General features: G+C 37.6%; 1 protein-coding gene across 28 annotated transcripts in view; it reads left to right on the plus strand.

Annotated features, from left to right (window-relative positions):
• PHF21A (PHD finger protein 21A) overlaps nucleotides 1-25,727 on the plus strand; it is a 195,707-nt gene that overhangs the window by 66,782 nt on the left and 103,198 nt on the right. Inside the window, exon 7 of one of the 28 annotated variants that reach the window (XM_026454081.2) lies at nucleotides 5,922-6,019. The exons of the other annotated variants lie outside the window; for them this stretch is intronic. Coding sequence (XP_026309866.1) covers nucleotides 6,002-6,019 — 18 coding nt within the window. The 5' untranslated portion in view covers nucleotides 5,922-6,001. The remainder of the gene's footprint in view (nucleotides 1-5,921; nucleotides 6,020-25,727) is intronic. 28 annotated transcript variants of the gene reach the window in all.

Here is a 25,727-nt window from a genome sequence, read left to right on the forward strand (position 1 = left end):
GCTTCAGGGTACTAGAACTGAAAGGTAATCTTTCAGCATTTAATTCATTCATTCACAAATATTTATGGAGTATCTATTATTTGGAGGCATTCCACTCAGCCTCAGTGATGAACAAGGCTGAAAAGCTTCTCTTCTTAAGGAACTTACCTTCTGGTGTCATATTAGTGAGAGTACAGTGATTTGAATAGTAACGATTTTTCTCAACAGTTGTAGAGTAATAAGATCTAGTCTTTGATTTGAAGGCCAGTGCCACATCTTCTTGTAAACTGCTGGTTCTCAACCCTAGCTTGTACCCTAATAAAATGAAAAGCTTTTGAAAAATCCTGCATACGGGACTGCAGCTTAGACCAGTTAAATCAGAATCTTTGAGAATGGCACCCAGGCATACAAAGATGTGTAGGAGTAGGTAAGTGGATTTTAGTTAAAGTTGTTTAATATTGCCCAAACTGAATTGGATAACCCCAAGCCAATTTGACATAGCATTTTTATTCCTGAATCATCTGGGGGCAAATCTGTATGTTGTTAGTTTGTCAGAGTTAATGATTTGTTTGTTTAAACCTTGCTAGAGAAGAAACTTTATGTAATATAATTTTCAAGGGTTACTATCATATTAATACTCTGACTTTCAGCTTTTCCTTTTAGAAAAACATTTTTTAAAATGAGTTGATTGAAATTCTTTTTTGACTATAGTCAGAGGAATACAACTTTTACCAGTGTATTTTTGTTTTCAGAAACATTTTAGTGGGTCAGAAGCCTCAAGAAAAGCATCATATATTTTATTTGCTTAAAATATTAATGTTCAACTTTCTTCCTCCACTGCCATGATGATGCTTGTGAAAAAGCTTGTGGTGAAGGGGGGCAAAAGAAGCAAGATCTGAATGGAATCATGGATGCTGCCAATTTTTAGCAGGTTCTCCGAGTGAAAGTGAATGGAAAAGCTTGGAATCTCATTGGAGGGGTTGTAACCATCACATGCAAGCAAGAGCAAGGCCACTGTAACTTTTGAGGTGCCTTTTTCCAAAAGGTTTTTGAAATATATCACAAAAAAATCCTTGAAGAAGAATAATTTATGTGATTGATTGTACATAGTTGCTGACAGCAAAGGGAGTTACAAATTATGTTACTTCCAGATTAACCAGGTAGAAGAACAGGAGGAAGATGAGGATTGAAACTCATTGATCTGGAATATTTTATATGACTCATTGAATAAGATGGGGACAAAAAAAATTAATATTCAGCCTATATGAAACACTGATTAAGGTTAGAACTCCATGCTGAGCCATGGGGTTCTTTTTACCATAGTATATATGTAATTATATATATAATGAAGAAAGAATAATTGATATCAAAGATACTGATAACATCTTAAAATAAAATATCCTCTTAAGAATGATTTCATTTATACTTAATCTTTAGGTCCAGCAACTTTGGAGGTTGAAAGTATAGCACATTTATGATTTTTCTTCCTAGCTCTTGCAAAATATTAGTTGTGCATTTCTTGCTTTTATTTATACACTTATATCAAAAGAGGACTAGAAGTTAGTACCCTTTACTTTTAGGTATTTGTTTCACTAGTAGTTCTTTCATATTGATATTTTGTAAATCAGTTACATATATTATAAAAAGTGTTTTATTCTGCTATCCATGAGAGATGTGATCTGGTGTTCTGTGAAACCAAACATTTATCAGAACACTAAATCAACTTCCAAAATACACATTACATTTAATTATGAATTTTGAATTGAAAGTGTAGTCCTAATCGTTCAGTTCTGCCTTTAGAAGAATAATGCTTTGGGAGTGGGTACATTACTCGAGGCCCTTAGATTTTCACCTTGTTGTGTAGAAGTAGCTTCTTTTCATCCCTGATTTGCCTTCATGTGAGAATTATTCTTCTACTTCATCTTGTAGCACATGTGTATCTGCATGGGCACTCACACACACACACACATGCCCCTTGAAGATGGAACTGTTAATTTTCCCTTTCTGTGATCCCTTTGCTTATTCATCATGGTAAGCCTGGTAATGCTGAGACCAGCTCGGTTTGGGAGACCCTAACCCAGCAGCGCTAGAGGAATTAAAGACACACACACAGAAATATAGAGGTGTAAAGTGGGCAATCAGGGGTCTCACAGCCTTTAGAGCTGAGAACCCCAATAGAGATTTACCACCACATATTTAATAACAGCAAGCCAGTCATTAGCATTGTTTCTATAGATATTAGATTAACTAAAAGCATCCCTTATGGGAAACGAGATTAACTAAAATGTCCCTTATGGGAAATGAAGGGATGGGCTGAAATAAAGGGATGGATTTGGCTAGTTATCTGCAGCAGGAGCAAGGAGCATGTCCTTAAGGCACAGATCGCTCATGCTGTTGTTTGTGGTTTAAGAACGCCTTTAAGCAGTTTTCTGCCCTGGGTGGGCCAGGTGTTCCTTGCCCTCATTCGGGTAAACCCACAACCTTCCAGCGTGGGTGTTATGGCCATCATGAGTATGTCACAGTGCTGCAGAGACTTTGTTTATGGCCAGTTTTGGGGCCAGTATATGGCCAGATTTTGGGGGAACTGTTCCCAACATGGTAAGATGGCTTGGTCAGAGATGTCCAAGAAGGTGGAAAAGCCTTGTTAACTGGAAGTAAAAGGGAAAATATTTAAAGATTTACTAGGCGATTAACTGCTTTGATAAAGATTTCACCAGGGCACATGGTGAAAAACTGATAGAAATAGAATATTTTCTTACCAGCACTAGCAGCTAGGAGCAATTTAGCTCCGTGACTATCTTACTTCTTCTATCCCTACCTTTTGTTTTAGTTAAAATATTGTTGGCTCCTGTGTAGTACTTAGCAGTTTTCAATTCTGTAAAGTAAACATGTTTTTTTTTTTTTTTTTTTTTTTTATTCTCAGAGCTCAGAAAACTGATAGGCAGTGAGGTTGAATGGCTAGTACAAAGGTATTTGGTAGGTGTATGAGTGAAGACTTTCCTCTGCTTTCCAGTGATAGAAACTCAATTCAATGTTGTTGAAGGAAAAGAGATTTATTGGTATATATAACTAGTAAGTTCAAGGATATAGCTGCTTTCGGGCATGGATGGATTTAGGAGCTTTAGGACACTTTCTCCCTCTTTTGGCTTCATTTGCTTACAGGCTGCCCCGTACTGGCAGAGGTTACCTCTGGCAGCTCTAGGTTTACAACCTGCCATTTAATCAACTCCAATGAAGAGGAAAGTTTTTTTATTTGTTTGTTTTTTCCTGGAAGTACCAGCATAGAGCATGGGCATGATTTTTAGGTCCATTTTCGAATCAGTCATCCTTTTGTGGCTGGGGAACTAGAGTCCCCTCATTGTTTAGGCCTGGGTCACGTGCTACTCCTGGATCATCTCAGCCTTGACTATTGACTATTCCATTGACTGTTTTCATAGGAGTAAACTTTGGGAGGCTACCTTATATTTGGAATTCTACTAGTAGTTTGAAACACATATAGGGGAAATGAGGCTTGATAGAAAAGCTATTTTTGGATATTGTAAATGTTCCGACCATTGCAATAAGCTCCTGGTTTCTGTACAGAAGAATTTTTGTCCCAGTTTACCCTTTCTTCTTCTGCATGTTTCCCCACCCGCTATCACCTTTCTTTCTGCTTCTTAGCTTAAGTCCATTCCTTCATCCAATCCTTTGTCTTCCTCTAATGTCTTCCTCCGTGGGAGCAGAGACCAGTTTCCTCACTCCCGTGAGTTGAGACATGATGACCATTCTCTTCCTTCAAGGGAAGTACTACAGAATGGAATTGCACGTTGGCATACTTAAAAACAGCTGGTTAAATGAGAATTCTGTTTTCCTTGTGTAGACAAGCTTTGTGTTTCTGAAGACCAAAGTCAGAGTACTCTATTTCAGGTTTCCTTAGGCAGCTTCAACCCATGTGTCTCTCGAGGCCCCAGAAGGAGTCTAGACACTGGAAATGAAGGCCTAGTAAACTCTTTTGTGCCCAAGATGGTACGAGAATGGAGGCGGGAGGTAATGCTAAATGCTCTGGTTTTCATTCCGGCTGTCACAAGAATAAAAATGACCTAACTGTATTTTGGGCCCCCAGGCAGCACTGAAATGACATGCCACCTGCTGACCTAATCCATTTCATTTCTGGTACTAGGATAGCCAAAGCAATTTGCTCAATTTGCAGTTGACTATTTACTCTTTAAAGCAGCGATGATTAGATCCTAGTGTAAGAAACCACATACTTTATTTATCAAGAATTAAAACTTGAAAGGTGGAAAGTTATCCTTTTTGGAAGAAGCCATTTAAATGTGGTGTATTTTACCTCAGAGAGACTAACTATGCTTTTAGAAAGCTACTTTTTGCTGCTGTTTCCCAGGAAGGAGTACAATCTGCTGATGAGATTTAAGATAACAGAAGTGTTTCTCAGCAGCAGCTGAATGGGACAGAGAACTCAGAGACTGCTATATTTATCTTTAGGTAAATTTTTGCAATTTACTAGAAAAAAAATCTATGTAACATGCAAGCAGATTAACTCATGTTAATCCAGCAGCTGCTTCTCTGGCAAATAGTAGAGAGGGGTGTATGTCATAGCAGTAGTCCGCACACACACTCAGGTGCTGGACATACTTCTTTTGTCTCGATGCCAAGAGCTACGTAGGCTGATGTGTTCCTGTTTTCTCAATTTTAATTTTTAAAAATCTTATTAATTCCAATTCTTTCTCTTCTCCATTAAATTGAAGTAATTAAAAATTGTAAATTATAGTTTCAGGAGCTTGGACTATGCTCTTGAACATTGTGCTTAATAGTTTTATGTATAGTACTGCAATTGATGAATTAAAATTATGGAAGTACCTACTTCATTCCCCTCCCAGAGATGCTTATGTCAGTAAGTAACATGCTGGCAGAATTAAGGTGTCTGCTTCCAGTTCAGCCCTCTTTTATTTCTTGTTGCTTTTTGTGATTCGGCAGCTATGGAATTTGCCTCCCTGCATGGGCCTCTCAGAAGCCAGCTCTCCTGCTCTCCCCAACATGCTCACAGTCAGCAGAACAGGGAAATCACACTGATCAGCACACCACTCAGTTGATCAAAGTAAGCCGGCCACTTTTCTTCAACAAGACCCAGCGGTATTAGTCCCTACGCCTTCTCCTGCCGTGAGCAAGGCCACTGGAACGCTGCTGGCAACATTAGTCTGTGTGTAAAAAAGCTGCTTATGTTCCCTTTACCATAGCTTTGGCCTAGGCCAAGTTAAGGGGGGAAAAAGGAGGCAAATGTCCCGACAGCTAGTATCTCTTCTTTCCAAAACTTGGCATGAAGCATTTCCTTTCAGTGGCAATCCCCAGTGGCAATCGCTAACTCTGCTGGGGAGAGACTTGCTAATTTTCTTTTAATTGCATAAGAGCAGAGCAATACAGCAAATTGAACATGTGGTGACTACATGAAATATATGATAGAATATGGTCTTACTTTGATTGAGCTAATCACAGGTCTGACAAATATACAAAATTAAAATAAGCCACATTTTTTAGTACTTAATCTCTTGATTCTGTTGCTTTTTATTGTTTGCTGGAGAGTCTTACGTTGTTTTGTAGGGAACCTATGGTTCTCAGTGCTAATTTGTTGGATATAGACAGCAGTTTGCTATTCGTGACTCTAATGGGTGCATAATTCCCTTTCTTGTAAACAATTGGCATTTCAGTACAGTTTACAATATGGAACGTGGAGGGGACCCTCCCGAGTAGGACAGTGGCTGCTCTTTGTCACTTGCAGCTGTGTTTGCAAGGGAGCATGCTGGCAACTAGCAAGGAGAGTGCTGTGACAGGTGGGAAGAGCAAAACCAGAAATATGCTTCTCCTTTCTCCTATCCTCTTTCTATCCCTCCTTCCCCCCCACACCCTCTTCTACCTGACCTTCTGTTTTTCTTCTCTTCCCCTTTTAGAAGCCATCTGTTTCCCTCTACCAGTTCTATTTGGCTTGCAGATGCCACTGTAGAGGAATACACTGTGTTGAAGCTAGCCTATGCTTGACCTACTGAACGTATGTATTTGGGCTGGGTTCAACCTAATGGATCAAAGGGAATGGTGAGGGCATAAAAAATTTCATAACTTTTACACAGCAATTATAGAGACTCAAAAGGACAACATACCTTACTATTAGGATTTGAGAAATGATAGAGGACTTTTTAAAGCATGGCTCTGATAGTTCTGTGTTACTTTCTCTTAGAGATGGGAACAACATTAGTTTGTGTGTAAAAAGCTGTTTATATTGCATTGGCCTGGACCAGGCCTAGGCAAGTGGGGAGAAAAGGAGGAAAATGCCCCAACAACGATAATCTCTCCTTTCGAAAACTTGGTGTGAAGCATTGTCATCCCTGCTGTCAGTAACACAAGCTGTCATTCTGCAGAGCTAGTTTAGCTATTCCCTAACAGACAGCTAGTTACTACAGAGCTAGTTCAGCTATTCCCTAACAGACAGCTAGCTAATAGTCTCCCTTCTATGGTCTGCCTTCAATTATCTATTCCTCAGACATTGCTGGTGGGAATGTAAAATGGTACAGCCACTTGAAAAACAGTCTGGTAGTTTCTCAAAATATTAAACATAGACTTACCATGTGGCTGAGCAGTTATTCCTAGGTATATATATTTCCAGGTATAGATCCTAAAGAAATGAAAGCATACGTTCAAACAAAAAAACTTTTTTTTTTTTTTTTTTGAGATGGAGTCTTGCTCTGTCGCCCAGGCTGGAGTGCAGTGACACCATCTTGGCTCCCTGTAGCCTCTGCCTCCCGGGTTCAAGCAATTCTCCTGCCTCAGCCTCCCGAGTAGCTGGGATTACAGGCGTATGCCACCATGCCCTGCTAATTTTTGTATTTTTAGTAGAGATGGGGTTTCACCATGTTGGCCAGGCTGGTCTCAAACTCCTGACCTTAGGTGACCCACCTGCCTCAACCTCCAAAAGTGCTGGGATTACAAGTGTCAGCCACCATGCCCAGCCCTCAAACAAAAATTTCTACATGGATGTTCATAGTATTATTCATGGCACCCAAAAAGTGGAAACAACCCATCAACTGATGGATAGTTAAATAAAGTGTGGTATAGCCATGCAGTGGAATATTATTTGACAATAAAAAGTAATGAAGTACTACATGTAGAATGATACATGCTACAACATGGATGAATCTTGAAAACATTATGCTAAGTAAAAGAAGCCAATCACAAAAGGCCTCATACTGTATGATTCTGTTTATAAGAAATGTTTAGAATATGCACCTCCCTAGAGACAGAAAGTCAATTAATGGTTGCCCAGGGCTGGGGGAATTGTGGATATGTGTGAGTGGTTGGGGAATGGGGAGTGACTACTAATGTCACAGGGTTCCTTTTGGGGCAGTGACAATGTTCTGAAATTAATTGTGGAGTTGTACAACTGTGGATATGTTAAAAGCCATTGACTTCTACACCTCAAGTAGATGAATTGTGTGATACATGAATTATATCTCAATAAATCTGTTTTTAAAAAAGTATTACATATTTCATTTAGTCTCAGGGCACTGAAATGTCTTTTAATTCAAAGTTGTACTGGCTAGGAGAACCCATATTTTCAATAAGGATACCAGCCTAATAATGGCAATAACTTATTTGCATAGTGTGCCATTGTTTACCCAGAGTTTTCACAAGCTTTATGTAATTTGATCCCCACTGGACCTCACCATGCAGATGAAATTGACACAAAGAAAAAGGGACTTCTCTTAAGCTTACACAACCAAGAAATGGTAGAGCAAGTATTTAATCTCAGGCTTTCTGGTTGTTAGTCACTGCCTTCTTGTCAGAACAATGTCAGAACATTGCAAAGAAATAATAATATCTTCCAGACTCTTAATTATGCTTTAACCCTTTCAATTCTTGAATGTGACTAGAAAAGTCATTCACCTTCTCTGTCTTGCTTTCCTTACCTGAAAAATGGAGATAATAATGCTTCCTAACTAAAAGTCATTTACCTTCTTGACTTAGTTTCTTTATCCAGAAGGACAAGCCAGGAATATTTCCTATCTCTTGGGCACATAATGAGGACTAACTAATAAAAAACAATTGTAAAATACCTTACCAGCCTATAAAAATGCTTCATAATAAACCATCAAGGAATATTTTTCCCTTTCTTTCATGTTTTCAACTCCAGCAATGTATATTAGTAACCACTTATGTCACTTGTCGCTAAGGAGTTCAAAGCATTTTACAGACATTATCAAATTAACCCTCCCTACATCCCTATGAGTTACATAGGGAACTGGTATCAAAAGAGCTAGAGCAAAGTAACCTGCCTGAAGCCTTTATCTCAGGCTGGGTCTATACTGTACCAGTTGCTCATTAATTTGTAGTGATATTTATTTGGTCAACTACATTTATTTTCTAAAAGTTTGTTACTTGTTAAGCATGAGAAAAATGTTTAAATAGCCTTCCTGAATCACTTTAAATTAGCTTAAACTTTATCAGAGGTAAAGCTGTTTAGTTTGACCTGCCCATATCATCCTCAATCTAGGCTAGCAAACAGCTCAGACTTCTGAATATACACCTTTGACTCGAACTTTCATCATGGGGAGCAGTGACAACTGTGTGTCTTGCTGTGTGGATGGGAGAAATGCTTGATCAGGATTTGGAAACTACTCTCGTTTGTCCAGACACTCTTCACAGAGTGAAGGCAGGCTTCTTTCTATGTTGTTGGGTTTTATAGTGTGTTTACATGCAGAAAGCTCATTTGCCATCTGCATTACCACCTAGATCTTCACCACTGCCATCATCATTTAATATTATTTTTGTCTTGTGGCGTAATACCATTACCAACCCTTTTGACAGAGAAGATATATGAGGGAAGTGTATGCGCAAAATGATTAGAAAGGCCTCTGTGAGATTGCCTTAGAATGGCTTCTAATAACCATTAGAAAAGCAGACTGAAGCCTGACCCACACAATGGCAAACATTAAATCCTGCCGTTTCTCTTGCCCTGTGTGAAGAGAAGCTCTGGTTTCTTGTTGAGGCTATCCTGGCAAGGGTTTTCGGTTTGGGTTTGGTTTGTTTTGGTTTCTAGTTTCTCTTTTGCCATATTGATCTCTCATTTTGCTTGATGGGGAAATACTTTTTTTGCCTCCAGAAGTAGGTTTCCCTTGCATATTAGCCTTGTTGGTGTGCTGCCCCATAGGAGGATGGCCCCAGTGCTATTGGCACTGTCCTGTGTACAGTTAATTAAACCTCCTGCTGTGGACCTGGATTTCTGCTGCTGCTGTTCACTGATGTGTGTGAATTGAGCGAAGCACATGTGTATAAGCTCAGGGACACTCATGAAAACAAACCCTGAAAATAGCAAAAGATGGAGTCAGGGCAAAGCCTTCAGCTTTCAAATAAGCTTGGTAATCTGGCTAGCTGAATGCCAGAGCTCACAAAGCTGAGAATTGCATTTCTGAAGATAAGACAGACTCTTTTTGTGTTTTTATCTTTTCTTCCCAAAATGCATTGAGTTTTAATATGGTACTTTATCTCTGTAAGCAAGAAAACAGCCAGTTGTGAACTCTTGGGCTATTGAGTCCAACCCAGTGAGGAGTTTATCCTCATTTTTCTGGTGACCACATCTCAAGGTAAACCATGAGCAGAGTCTTACTAAGACACCTAGCTGCCGTGGTCTCATAAAGGGGTCTTGGAGCAGAAGGGGGTTAAGAAACTCACAGAAGGCAAGAGTAGGGCTTCCAAAAAGTCTAGTAACCTATGTGTTTTAGAGAACAGATAGTGATTTCCTTTGAAGGTAGGCCCCTTCTCTTTTTCAGTTAACTAAATATTCCAAGAGAGAATCTTGATTTCTAACCATTCTTTTTTTGACTACGTTGTAGTGCTTTGAGTCCTTGTGATTCTGTTTACTAGGACATAAAATGCTAATTTTAGAAGCTCTAAATAAATTTTTTCCAATTCCTAGCTTGCTTACTTGGGTAAAATATAGCAAGTGATTAGATTGGAGTAATAGTAGTGTCCTAAAAACATATCAGCCACTGAATCAGACAACCTCTCTGTTCTTTCTCTACCTTTCCCAACTCCCCTCAGCAAGTTTTGACTATGTATTTTTATATGAAATTCATCAGCCAGGAAGTATATTTTCAGCCTCTCCTTTGTGTTAATACCTGGTGTAATAATGTGTTATGATCTTGCATAGGGAAAAAGAAATAAACACACATGGTAGGCCAGGACAGTACACAGTGAAGAGTTAGCATGTGGTATAGATAATGAGAAGAGAGAAAGCAGGAACAGCTTGGGAACCCAATTGGGACTTTGCTGCAGAAACAGAAAGAATGGAGGCATTCTGAGTCAGGGGAGTCACATAAGCTAAGGCAGCGATACAGGAATGAACACAAAACAAAGATAAGAACTTTGCTGTATGTGTAACACTTTTCATAAAAAGTGTTGGGCTACAATCAAAAATAGGATTAAGTAGTTATGACAGGACCTGGTACTAGAAGGCCTTATATGACCATACTGTGCTTGCCTAGAACTACACTTGCTTTGAAAGCTTTGATCATTTGCTATCTTTTGAATGGAATACTTTAGCATTTGAAGGGTAAAATGAGTTTCTATTGGAGGAAATAAGGTTTCATTGGCCTGTCTGCTTTTTGTGTGTGTGTGTTTTGCTAAGGCAGTATATTCAGAGAATTAAATCAGTTCTTTATCTTGTAGAAGGAAGTCAGGTATATAGTTAAGAAAGCAGATTTTTTTCATTAAAAGGAATTTTATTTCATAATTGTGAAATTTTGGCCTGTTTGCTTAGAAATGAGAATGTTTGTGAGTGAAAGCACAGGTTTAATGTTTAATGTTTAAAAGAGTTTGGGTAACTGTTGCAGAAGCAAAATGGATTTATAACATTGCTTCCTAATCTGGGTTACCTGAAACAATAAGAGAAGTCTTGCATATCCCTGTGTGAAGGTTACACAGGTTGCTACTTGAAATGCTGCTTGTTTTGGAAAAGAAGATATGAAATCCAAATGGGGGTGGAAAGGGGAGGGGGAAAAAGTAGTACTGGGGTCACTGGAAGTGTAAAGATTGGGAGTTTCCGTTGTAAGTTTTCATTCTAGATTTGAGTAGGTCAGCTGACCCTCAAATTTCTAATTACTTCATTTACCTTGCATGAATTTTCTTTTTTTTTTTTTCTGCTCATTTAAGGTACATTTGGTTTAATAATGTATTCTCAATAAAGCCAAAAGGTACCTCTAGCTGTACTATAGAACAGCTTTTGAATAGTAATTTGATTTATCTTCCAGTTTGTTTTCCTGTATCTTGTGTTAATAGTTGCTATTATTTGTCTCATTTAAACAGTAGTGCTTAGGTTGAAACTTGATTCTAGTCAATTTTATTATGATAAGTTTACCATCTTCTCAAATGTAGTACTCCTGTAATGCGTTGTTACTCTATGATGAAGGTAAAAACAAATTTACAGATGTTAACCACAATCTTAACCTTTCCTCAGTTTGCTTGATTTACTACAAATTAAATTCTACTATGCTTGATATAAATCATTAAGTATATAATTTGAAGCAGTTGCTGTGATCCATCTTTTACTGTTTTCTGCACTCACATCCAAATGTAAACCTTCAAGTCTGAAAAACGGTGAAATGATTAGAAAACTGCCCTTTTGGAGTCCTAAGTGAGCATTCATTTCAATGTGGGTATATGACATTGGGGTCCTCTCAGCTCTGAGTGGGAGATGTCGACATTGCATTCAGGATGAAATGTTTGCTTCTTGACTTGTCTGCCTGATTTAAATATTCATACTTCACCAGAAGGAAAAAACTGCTGACTTCTAAAAGTGGGTCAGTTTTTTTTTTTTTTCTAATGGTCCTTTTGGCACTTTGTAACATGTTAATACTGCCTTAGAGATGGAGAACAGTTTGGCACAGCTCATCTTTATCACTTCAGGGGCCAAAGCTTCACTAGGCCAGTGGAAAGAGAGGCATTGCAGACATTAATAACTAATAGGACTGTGATATGGGCTTTATCTGCCATTCTGTTTGCTTTTCTAGATATAGAATGTAGTATGTTAACCAGAAAGGATTAATTTGAGGAAAACCTTGTACTGATAAAGGTGATGATGTAAGTAAACAGCAGTAACCTGTATCTTCAGATGCATGGTGTTTCTGAACAAATTCCACAGTTACATAAATATGTTTTATTTTTCTATTTGGACATGATAACTTTCAAAAGAAGTCCTTGGATAGAATGGGATCATTGATAGGTTGTCAGTCTTATTCCCACATCATTTATTTCTGCTTAATTATTATTTAAAGTGTACTTTACATTGATTGAATTTCTTACGTCTAAGGGACCCAAATGGCATTTAAACATGAATGCCATCTTTTTATTCTCACAAAATTAAAATTTCAAGTATCTTCTATTGAAAGGAGGGGTAGGACAGTAGGATGAGAAAGGAAGGAGAGTTAGAGTAATAATAGGAATTCTGGATGGAGAGAGATCTGGAGAGCCTGATTACCACATGTATTAGTTTATTCAGGCTGCTATAACAAAATACCTTAGACTGGATTGTTTATAAATAACAGAAATTTATTGCTTACAACTCTGGAGGCTGTGATGTCCATGTTCAAGGCATCAGCAGATTTTGTGAGGGCCTGCTGTCTGCTTCATAGATAGCACCTTCTTGCTGTGAGGACATAGCAAGAAGGTGCTATCTATGGCAGAAGGGGAAAAACAAGCTTTCTCAGGCCTCTTTTATAAGGACACTAATCCCATTCATGAAGGAGGGCCCTCGTGACCTAATGGCCTCCTAAAGACCTCACCTCTTAATACAGTTGCACTGGGAATTAGATTTCAACATATGCATTTTGAGTGGACGCTAACATTCAGATCCCAGCACCATGTCCTAGTCATAAGACACGGATGAGATTGAGAGAGTTCAGGTTGCTTGTTTAGGAGACATGCTATACATTTCACCAATCTCTTTCTTTAGTTTTCTAGGACTTATAAAAACCATTCAATGATTTTAGTCGAGTTTCATAACGTGTACCTGGCCCGTCCTGTACCTCAGCGTAGAACAGCTCAAGTGGTGATAAACTTTCCGGAGTTGCACTATCAGACATACTAATACGGCTGCTTCTAGGATCTTCTGGTTTACTGTCAGATTCTAGCTCCCAGTTTACAATGGCCAAATACCTGTCCAGCAGTCTTAAAGTTTGATTCAAGTATTCGTAAAAATATGGAATATGCCCTATTGAGGAATATGTTTTGTCATGTGGCTTTCCCACAGGCCCCAAGATGTGCTTGCTTTTTATAAAAAGTATTTATTATATTAAGTTGCCTGGCACCCTAAAAAATAACCAGTATAATATTGAATTGGTGCTTCTGAGGAATTATTTATTCAGCTTCCTATAGACAATGGTTGTGTTCCAGAAGATGTTTTGTGAATCTCAAATCATGTTAAGTATAGTAGGGAAATTGCCATTTTTAACACTTAAGCAAACATACAGGATTTTAAAAACATAAGAGATGAATTCTGTCCCCAGGATCTCAGAGTGTAAAATTTTGAGGAATTCTGGGTTCTGTGTTTACTATAAGACACAAGATCCTTTTGTAATAGAAATGGCTACTAGTGTAGTATTTAAGGGTTAAATGTAATAATGTCATCTGGCATACTTTCAGATGGTTCATGGGAGAAGAAAGATGTATGATAGTTCAGGGAGCATGGAAGGATATATAGGTATCTGATTTATCAAAGGGATCACTATACTATTCTTTGAACTTTTACATATGTTTGAAATTTTACAAAATAAAAAGTCTTAAATGTTTTCTTTATTTTAAATCTGGGTTTTCATGTATGGAGTATGCTTATAAAGAAACAAATTGGGTAGGACCTGTACCTTTGGAATTCTGACGTACATACATCTCTTAATAAATCACACTACCCCAGAAAGAAGCAGGGTATTTTGGCCTGGCTATAATTGAAACCAAGATGAAGAGACTTCAGACTTTCAGATTACCCCTTAGTTTCCCAATAAACACTTGACTCAGATGACTAAAAAATAATCAGTTTTCATTGTCTTTAGTAGTGTGCAACAAAAAATGTTATTGCTCGAAAGAAGTACGCACAATGCCCAAATCATGGTTGACATAGTAATTTCCTTGAACATCCTAAATATTTCTAAGATCTCATTTGTTAATGACTTATCTTTTCCACGCTCCTTACTTTTTGTCTTTTCTAGCGACATATTACTGTCTATTCTAAAAAGCATTTGTGTATTGAGAAAATTCAGTTATAAAAAAAGGTGACTATTTCCACTTCTGTATTTGAAACTATGGTGGTGGGCTATGGGGAAAGAGAGAATAAGAAGGTGGATTTTTATACATGTTTTTTTTTTTTTTTTTTTATTTATTTATTTTTTTGAGATGGAGTCTGGCTCTGTGGCCCAGGCTGGAGTACAGTGGCCGGATCTCAGCTCACTGCAAGCTCCGCTTCCTGGGTTTACGCCATTCTCCTGCCTCAGCCTCCCGAGTAGCTGGGACTACAGGCGTCTGCCACCTCGCCCGGCTAGTTTTTTGTATTTTTTAGTAGAGACGGGGTTTCACCGTGTTAGCCAGGATGGTCTCGATCTCCTGACCTCGTGATCCGCCCGTCTCGGCCTCCCAAAGTGCTGGGATTACAGGCTTGAGCCACCGCGCCCGGCCTACACATGTTTTTAAAAAAGAGAAAGAAATCCATGCATCTAGTGCTTGCCTTATTATATTCACCATGAAAAGTCAGTGAGGGCGACCTATTTACTGTACAGGCGTGCTCAAATCTAGTACGTTGACAAAGGATGGGGCCAACCTGGGAAACTCTTACTCTGACTAGAGATCAAGAACCTTAATTGTACGTGTGTGTGTGTGTGTGTGTGTGTGTGTGTGTGTGTGTAGTCTTCCTGTCATTGTAGTTCTAACTAAGGGTGAAATAGATTTATATTTAACCAAAGAGGAAAGGGGAAGCTATTCCTGGGTTTTTGCTATTTAAATAATCAATTCATGAGAAAGAATCAGTGTTATAAGAAAAAAATTGCAGTGGTATTTCAATTTGAACATACACAGAATCCTTTGCTCTCCAACATAGTATGCAATTTCATGTAAGATGCTTCAGGATGGAATTGTGAGCAAGGGTTTGTTACCAGCAGGACCTTTTAATATAGTCCTTCAGCGCATACTGTTATTTTTAGTGCACTAGATTGTATTAGTTGCTAAACCCTAATTTTCTAATGTACCGCAATAATGAGTAATCCACTATTTTACTCTCAGAGTTATTTTACATTGTACAAGGGCTACAGTACCCCAAGCCCTCACCCCTCCCCACTTTTTAAATATCACTATTCAGACATTTTCTCTTCTACTTATAATTAGATTGCTAAGTTGTTTTGGAATTAAAGAATACTAAAAAAAACTTTTATTGTCTGTGCCAAATAGTATTTTTCTTTGTTTATAACTACCAGTAGTATCATCACTGTAGTGCAGGTATTTCCTTCCAGCACCTCCCCACTTTGCCTCCATCCTTCCTCTGTTCTCCACTGAGGTGGGACCATTATGTTTAATGAAACTCTGTTTCTTACATGACTTGTATTATGTTTTACCCACTGAAGTATAAGAGTAGAGTGAAAAGTCACTTGGGATTACTGCCAGAGGTTGTTCAGAAGAAACCACATCTAGTAACCCTGTTATATCTGGCATAGTTCACACTTAGAAGCCAGCACAAAAAGACTTGGAAGGTTGCATTCTTCTACTGGAACATTTTCAGTTACATGTGCTTTAGGCTTATAAAAGGCCTAATCTCTTTTTCCCAAAAAGTGCTGTTTGTATCAAATAAGAATAAACTCATTTGAGAGTTTTTAAAAATAGATATATTACTTGGAAGTCTTGGAAAGATGCAGAAAGCTAAACAGATTGATAAGTACTCAGTATTTTTCATTCATGCAGATATTTTTAATCTTAGGGAAATTTTAAAATTATTTCCTCTGACTTTAGTCAAGGACTCTAGAAAGCTGCAGATTGTGCAGTTTTGACTGAGATCCTGATAGAGATCTGTAATTTTAGTTTGTTCTTTATAATATTGACCTTTTGTCTTTACTACTGAGAAGGGTGGAGTGCAATATCAAACTTAATTCAGTCTTTGTAGATCTAAAATTGAGCCTATGCCTCTCCTACTTTTTAAGATATTGTTGATTCATAGGAGGAATATGACTGTTAGGGTATAGAATTCTTCATGCTGACACCTGCAAGCTTCCTGAGAATTAATATTATAATAAAGATCGTGGTGAGCTACTTCCTTCAAGGTGGGTCCTGTACTTACCTGACTATTCTCAGGCTTCCCCATATATTCACTATGCCTGGGACAAAGGCTTTTGGACTTTTTGCAGCCACACATATATTGATTTAGCTAAACATTTATTTGTAACTATAAGCAGACAAGAAAAAATTACCAGTTCTATGAAGAGAATCAGCAGATTGAAAGTGGGGAATGAAGCTGAGTAATCGAAACAAATTCTCTACCCTACCTATACTAAAACAGCAAATGCACAAAAACAGGAGATAACTTTTTAAATGTTTCATTAGTATTCTCAGTAAGATTTGAGATCATATTATTTCATCAGTAAAACAAAAATAGGCTATTCTCATTACCTTCAGAATAAAAGTCAAGTCTTCAGAGTTGTCTGTCAGACCCCACAACCCATCCTTTTTCCCTACTTTTATTCAGCCCACTCACTCTGCTCCAGTAATTTTGGGCTCCTTGCTGTTCTCTGTTCATGTCAAGCCTGCTCCCACCTTAGGTCTTTATAACACTGTTTTCTCTGCTTGGAAAGCTCTTTGATAGTGCTGTGGTTTGAATGTGTCCCCCAAGTTTCATGCGTTGGAAATTTAATCCCTAATGTGGCAGCATTGAAAGATGGGGCCTTTAAGAGGTTATTGGATCATAAGGGCTCTCTCCTCAGGAATGGATTAATCAATCCATGGATTCATGGGTTATCATGGGAGTGGAACTAGTGGCTTTATAAGAAGGGGAAGGGAGACCTGAGCAAGTATGCTAGCATGCTTAGCCACCTTGCCATGTGATACCCTGTGCTGTTTGAGACTTTGCAGAGAGTCCTCATGAGCAAGAAGGTTCCCACCAGATATGGCCCTTCCACCTTGGACTTCTCAGCTTCCATACCTGTAAGAAATGAATTCCTTTTCTTTATAAATTACCTAGCTTCATGTCTTATATCATAAACAATAGTAAACTAATAATCACACAACTGATTCCTTTACCTCCTTCAAGAGCCTAGAACAGTATGTAGCACATGGAGGTGCTCAATAAATAGTTCTTGAAAGAATGAAATAGGCCAGGCGCAGTGGCACACGCCTCTAATTCCAGCACTTTGGGAGGCTGAGGAGGCAGGATCACCTGAGGTTAGGAGTTCAGAACCAGCCTGGCCAACATGGTGAAACCCCATATCTACTAAAAATACAAAAATTAGCCGGTGTGGTGGTGCATGCCTATAATCTCAACTACTCAGGAGGCTGAGGCAGGAGAATCGCTTGAAACTGGGAGGCAGAGGTTGCAGTGAGTTGAGATTGTGCCACTGCACTCCAGCCTGAGTGACAAAAAAAAAGCAAAACTCCATCTAAAAAAAAAAAAAGAGAGAGAGAGAGAAAGAAATAGGAGTATACAAGTGAACTCAAGAGAGGGAGGCAGATAACAAAATGGACTCTGCAAGAAGGTGAATTAGCAAATTAGAAGAAACTTAAGAAATTCTATAATAAAGCAAGTGTCAAAGAGAAGGAAAATATGGTAGAGAAAATAAACATGGAGACTAGATTTAAGATATTTAAAATTTTATAATAGGAGCTTCAAAAGAAAAGTGATCCTAAAAGGAATTTCAGAAGAAAAAATTTCTGAGCTGAAAAAGCCTCAGATCTTGAGATAAAGCTCTTACTAAGCATCAAGCAAGATAATTTGGAGGGAAAAAAAAGATTCATCCTGTTGCTAAAATTTTCAAGTATTGTTCAAGTTCTCAAGTAAAGAGAAAAAAATCCCACAAACTTCTCAATAATAAACAGCAACCACCAAAAAAGTTACTTATAAAAGGATAAGAATCAGATAAGCACTGTGTTTTTTTTTTTTTTTTTTTGTCTTTTTTTTTTTTTGAGACAGAGTTTCACTCTTGTTGCCCAGGCTGGAGTGCGCTAGAACAATCTCAGCTCACGGCAACAGAGGCGGCTCCCAGGTTCAAGCGATTCTCCTGCCTCAGCCTCCCAAGTAGCTGGGATTACAGGCATGCGCCATCACACCCGGCTAATTTTGTATTTTGAGTAGAGGCGAGGTTTCTCCATGTTGACCAGGCTGGTCTCTAACTCCTGACCTCAGGTGATCTGCCTGCCTTGGCCTCCCAAAGTGCTGGGATCACAGGCGTGAGCCACCGCTCCTGGCTGAGCTCTCCATTTTTTATCAATAGGTCTGAATGCTAGAAGATAATGGAATTTCATAGAATTCTGAGGGTACAGGATTGTGACACTAGAATTTTATATTTAGGAAAGGCAAAGAAAGATATATTTGGACTCACAAAATATACTGTAAACATAGCCTTTCTGAAAAATTTTTGGTAGGGATGTGCACTGAATTAGTCAAAATTAAAGAATCAGTAAAATAAACAAAACCAAAAAATGATTATTTGAGAAGATCAACAAAATTAACAAACTATTAGCTATACCAACCAAGGGAAAAAAGATTATTATTCTGGATATTCTAGCCAGTACAATAATATAGGGCAAGAAAATGGAAAATGCTGGCCAGGTGCAGTGGCTTTTGCCTATAATCCCAACACTTTGGGAAGCTGAGGTGAGAAGATTGCCTGAGGCCAGGAGTTCAAGACCAGCGTGGACAACGTAACAAGACCCTCATCTCTACAAAAACAAACTTTTTTTAAACATAAAAAATGCTATTGGAACAACAGATATATATCATCATTATTTGCAGATGACCTGATTGTCTATCTAGAGAAACCAGGAAAATCAATGACTTATTACAAATAATAACAGTAAGGTGTCCATATACAAGGTAAAATCAAAACCAAGAACTTTCCTTTATGTCCGCAGTACTCTGTGAGGAAATAACAGTGGAAAAAAATAGTCTAGTCAAAAAGCAAGAAACCTTTTAAAAGCTAGAAATAAAACTTCACCAGAAATGTGAAGAAATGTGTATACCTATACCTTTACTTTTACTTAGGGACATAAAAGAGTTTAAATGAAGATCATTCATATCTTCTTTCTAGGTGGGGAGATTGAACATTTTAAGGAAGTTAATTCTCCCGAAATCTGTAAATTTACTATAATTCTCTTCAAAATTCCAGTGAATGTTTTGGGGAATTTGACACATTGAGTCTAAAGTTCACTCAGATGTAGCCAAGGAAACTTTGAAAAAGAATTAAGGAGAATGTTACATTTCTAGCCCAGCTGCCCACTGAACAACTTCACTTCTGTGTCATACTGGCATCTTAAACTCAGGATGTCCTGAACTGTACTCATTATTTTCTCTCCAGTGTTTTCAGTTATGTTTCTTATGACTGTAAATTTTCCCACAGTCTACTACAATAAAAAAGTCAGAATCTTAAATATCAATGGTGATTCTGAAAGCCTTCCTTGATTCTTCCCTTTCTCTCATCTCTGAAATTCAATCGTCATGTTCTGCCAGTCTTCTTCTTAGACATCTTTTTAAATCTATCTTCTTTCCATAAGCACTACTTTAGCCCATGCCATTATTATCTCTTGCCTGGCTTATTTAAAGAGTTTCTTTTTGAATCTCCTTGCTTCCAGCCTTCTTCCCTTCTCTTTACTGTAGCTAGAGTGAATCTTCAAAAATGCAAATTTAAATGGTTGCTTAAAACCTCTTTTGTGTCTTCTCTTTGCTCTTAGGACCAAGTCCAAAATCTTCACATGGCTCGCAAATTTGTATGATACATACCTACTTTCTCCAACCTCTCTTATCTCTCTCTCTCTTCAAACTCTAGACATTTTTGAACTTCTCTCACAACTAAATGGACCCTATTCTTTCTGTGTCTTTGAACTTACTGGTCTCCCTTCTGAGACACTGTTCCCCTCCCCACCTTGGTGAGCTCATACACATCCTTCAAGTCTCAGTGTAAAACCACTTCTTCCTAGAGGCCTTCTCTGACCTTTAGGTTAGGTTAGGTCCACCTGTTGGATGTTTACCCTAGTGTACCTTATTCCCTTTATCCTAACACTCGTTATATTTTATCATAATGATTTGTCTTTCTATGCTTCTAGGTTTTAAACTCAGTGAGAGTCAGGACTCCACCTGCTTATTCAAGGGAATATCCTCTGTGGCTAACACAATGTAGTGTACCAAATAAGTACATTAAGTGAATGAAGTAACTGACAGAATCAAAACATACTAGAAGGTTATAGTCAGTGAACAGTATGATGCTGGCAAGGAACAAACAGATTAACAGAGCAAAACAACTTAAAACATTCATATAAATTGGAATTTAATATAATAGAGATAATAGTTCAGATCAGTAGAGAAAGATGGATTTTTTTCAGGAAATGGTATAAGAACAATTGGCTGTCCACTTCAGGAAAAAATACCAAGTGAGGCTCCTAGTCAGGACTATTTTGATTGCAAATTACACATTCAGCTCAAACTAGCTAAAGCCAAAAAGAGAGCAGACGTATTGGGAGGATGTTAAGGTATCGTAGAAAGGAGGGATAGGGAAGAGTATTCCCTCAGGAATGCAAGAAGCATCAAACCTCTTCAGTTCTCATAGACTAGTTACTCTTTTATTTATATCTTACGTTCTCCACTTCATTTTTACCTACGGTAGACTAACTCTGTGTGGTAGAGAATGTAGCCTTTAGCAGTTTCCAGGTTTTGTCACCTTTTGAAGAAAAGTGTTCTCTGGCATGTTGAAAATACTTGAGGAAGTACTTTGATATGTGTTTCCAGGGTCACATGCCCACTATCCCCTTGTAGGGCTCAGACCAATCACTGTATCCCAGGAAACTGGGTCATGTAAGACTTCTTACACATATGACATGTTGGTTTCTGCAGGTTCATATGTCTCAGTGTGTGGTTTGGGGGAAGGGTGAACATGAAAAGAAAGCCTCCCCAGGAAAGGAGGCAGGTAGCACAGCCATAGATAGCCACTGGGAGACCTGTCATGAGCTGGATAGTCACTGTAATTTTTGTCTGCTGTTACCTCTGTTTTACATCATACTAAAAAACAAATTTAAAGTGGATTAGAGATTTAATACATAAAATTGTAAAAATACTAAAAGAAAACAGGTTTTTTGTTCTTTTTATCTTGGAGTGTGGAAGACCTTCCTTAGCATGATAAGAAGACCAGAAACCATACAGGAAAGGACCTAATAACGTAGGAGGATAAAAGGAAGAAGAGAAACTTTATGTAAGGCAAAGGCGGTAAAAACAAAATTGCAAAAACAGCAATAAAAAATTCAAGAAAGATATTTTTAACACATGTGTGACAATGGGTTATTAGTCTTATATATAAAGAGTTCTTATAAATCTAAAGTATGAGCCTCCCAAGGGAAAATATGCAATGGCTGGGGAGGGGGCACTAATATTAAGGCAACTCTCAGAAGAAGTAAAAATACTAGTATATGTTACAGAGAAGGAAACATCAGTGGACAGTAAATATGTGAAAGATGATTAGTTTTATTAGTAATGAGGAAAATGAGATTTAAAACCACAGTGAGATATCATTTTACTTCTGACAGATTGGCAAAAATTAAAATATCCAGCAATTATTGGCAAGGATAGAGCAGCAAGAAACATTATACACTGCTGAATGGAATATAAAATTGTTCAGCAACTTTGGAAAACAATTTTTGATTTTCTAGCAAATTTGAAGATGTGTATACTTTATGACCCACCAGTTCTCCTCCTAGATATATACTGTAGAGCAGCACTGTCTGATAGAAATGTAACAGAAAACACATATGTAATTAAAAGATTTCTAGCAACCACATTACAAAAAAGTAAACAGAGTTGAAATCAGTTTTAAGTATTTGAAATCTGGTGTTTATATTTTACACTTGCAGCACATCTCAGTTTGGGGTAGCCATATTTCAAGTGCTCAATAGCCACACATGGCTAGTGCATAGATAGAATGTTGGACAATGCAGCTCTGAAGACACTCTTACAGACATACAGAAGGACTTGCATGAGAATATTTGTAGCAGCCTTGTTAATAATAACAGAAAATGGGCTGAGCACTTTGGGAGGCTGAGGCTGGTGGAGTGCTTGAGCCCAGGAGTGCAAGACCAGCCTGGGCAACATGGCGAAACCCATCTCTACCACAAATACAAAAACTAGCCAGGTGTGGCAGTACACTCCTGTGGTCCCAGCTGCTTGGGAAGCTGAGGTGGAAGGATCTCTTGAGCCTGGGAGGCAGAGGCTGCAGTGAGCCATGATTGCACCTCTGCACTCCAGCCTAGGCAACAGAATGAGACTATGCCTCGACAACAATAATAATACTAACAACAATAATATAACAACAGAAAATGGAATCAGTCCAAATATCCTGTGACTGGATAAATTATGGGACACTCCTACAGTGGAATACCATACTGTAGTTTTTAAAAAATGAATGAACTGCAGGTATATGTATCAACATGAAGAATTTCATAAGACTTGGGAAAAAAATACAAGTCACAGAATATATAAAAACTAATAAAACATTATATATGGACACTTCTGTAAGTGGTAAAGTTAGAAAGAAAAAATTCAGAATAGTAACTACCTTTTGGGCAGGAGAGGGATGCAATTAGAGAGGCCTTTAGGGATTCAGAGATACCAAAACTAGCCCGTTTTTTAGAGATTACATACATACATAGAGTTATGCATACATACTTATACATTCATATGATTACATAGAGTATGCATACATACTTATACATTCATATGTACATTCACACATGCACTTACACTCTTGTATGCATCATTAACCATATTAAAATCATTGATGGCCAATAAATATGACAAGATGTTCAGTTTCATTAATCAGAATTACAAGTTAAAACAATAATGAAATTTTTTTGCTCGTGAAACTGATAAATTTTAAGGGTATCAAGTCTGTACTTGATAGACAAACAGGCAGTCCTTACTCTACTGATGAAAGTATACAGCCTTTTTGGACAGCAGTTTTGGAGTAGAAATCTACATTTTAAGTTAGGCTGCCCTTTAACCCAGCGGCATGATTTCTAAGAATTTATTCTCAGGAAGGATTCAGATAAGTGAATAAAGATACATTTATAAGAATGTTCATTACAGTTTTTTAAATAACAGTGGAGAATTGAAAAAACATTTGGTGTATTTATGAGTGCACTTGTTAAGAAAAGGAAGTAGATGATACTGATTTTCACATGGAAATGTATTCATGACACATTATTAAATAAACAAAGGACATGGTAGCACACTGTGCAGTATATGATCCCAAATTGTTATATAAAATCAGAAAAACATTAGAAAGAAACAAGTAACAGAACTTATTTCTGGGGTGGAGAGGATATTACATGATATTTTAATTTCTTGAAAAAAATAAATGAAATTGTATTACATTTATAAATAGGAAAATATGACATTTTTGCTTTTTTATGAGATTGGCATCATTTTGTGTAGCAGGGTGATCGTAAGGACACTGGACATTGCTCTAGACGATCTAAATCAAACTGTGGTGTGTCTCCTTTTGAGAAATTTGTAGAGATTCAAACAGTTTTCTTTTTAAAGCAGCACTTAAGAGTTGGGCTTTGACTATGGTCTAAGTTATCAGCTAGTAAAGCTATGGTTTTCATGTTAGTGTAGAAGAGAACAAAAAGATGTGCATTGGGGAAAATTAGGTAACTCTGTGACCAAATCCAATCCAGTTCCTTGTACCTGATAATGCTTCTGCTAACTTTAATCAAGCATTTATGTCTCAGCCCATTTCCATAGCCTCTGAGTGAGTGTCACCCCTGAGTACTTACAGATTCTTCCAGGTTTTGAGTGTAGTGTTAGTAAAGTCTCTGGAAAAAAATTATTGAGTTCTTTTCTGGACACTATTAGACCTAACAGACAAAGCCAGAGGAAAAAAGAGTCTCAGCCAAACCCTTTTGATTTGACCTGCCTCGGAGCACCTGTTAATCTAAAGAGAAAAGAATTCACTAACTAAACAATGTAAAATATATAACTGCCTTATTATGCATGTTTATTACCAACTTTTAAGAAAAATAATGACTTTGTATGGACTGCATGAACAATTAGGTTAAATCCTGCCAGACCTTCACCTCATGGGTCCTGTGTACTATCTTTGGGTTCCTGTTTCCAGGCTCCAGCTCCCATTACCTTCCCTTCCTACTCTGGGCCCCTCCAACAGTAATAGTCTGTGATTCTTTGTTGTTATTTATCCAAGGAAGTGACATAATCAATCTGAGCTATGTTTTCTTGCTGTTAATCTGGCAGTGCTATATGGAAAGGAAGAAATGGGGTGTGGGAGTATAATTAGAATTATATTATTGTGGCTTAAGGCTAAGGAAACAATTTCTGACACTGGTAAGGGACAAGGTATGGAGAGGAGAGGTTAGAAGGTACATTATTGCAGAACAATCGACAGGATTAGGCATTATTTGGAACTGGGCCACAAGGTAGAGGAAGAAAGAATGAGAGGTGATTCTCAGGCTTTGAGCTTGGGTGGCTACAAATGTATGGCATTGGAACACAGCTTTACTATGTGATCCCTTGTCATACATGAATTTCCTGTAAAAGTTCACTCACTGGTATAGGCTCTAGCTTCTTATAGCTCTGCATTATTTGCATTTTAGGACATTTATTTATTTGTGAACAAATATTGATGGATGCTACTGTTTTAAAATCAGCAATTTCTTTGGTCAGTCCCCTCCACTTCCCCCAAAAAGTAGAAATTGCTCCTGGAAACACACACACACACACACACACACACACGCACACTATGTGGTTTAGAAGAAATGATCTTCACCTTCTTAAAATTACAAATTAAAAAAAAAAAACTGAAGTAAATATAGTTGAGTGGGAACATAAAATATTTGAATGCAAATTTGAGATTTAGTGAAAATTGGTTTTATTATGTTTATGATGCAGTTGTTTAAAAGACACAAGTATATGTTTTAGGATTAAAGGTTCTTTTTGAATTTTGTGTTCAAGGTGGTGTAAAAGTTAAATTTTAGTAACGTTCAGAGAACAGACTAATGAAAAGTAGCTTAATTATACACTTCAGACTGAAAAAGAATGCTTTCCTTGTTGTCTCTTTTTGGATTTTCTAGAAATACTGGTATTGAAATCTGATTATTAGCCCCCATTGGTTCAAAGAAGAATCTCTTGATCATAATATTAGAAGACAAATGGTAAAAACCTGGGCAAATCATTTGGTAAGAATAAAAGATCATACAGGATCATCTTGTTATGAAAGAATCATTTGGAGCAAGAGAACTTATGGAGAGAAAAAATAATTTTATATTGTCTTGACACCCTTTTAAAGAAATCAGAATAGAAACTAAAAATGTACCTTGATCTTATTCTCTGGATAAGCCTTTTCAGAGGCTAAGATTCTAAACCTGCAGTAGCTTTTAATGTATTAGCAAGATAATCTCCAGATAGAGTCAGCAGTTTGCTCCATTGTTTAGCGTTGATTCTTCGTCCAAAGACTGTAATGAATAACAACCTA

The sequence above is a fragment of the Piliocolobus tephrosceles genome, chromosome 13 (genome assembly GCF_002776525.5).
Source record: "Piliocolobus tephrosceles isolate RC106 chromosome 13, ASM277652v3, whole genome shotgun sequence".
NCBI classification, from domain to species: Eukaryota; Metazoa; Chordata; class Mammalia; order Primates; family Cercopithecidae; genus Piliocolobus; species Piliocolobus tephrosceles.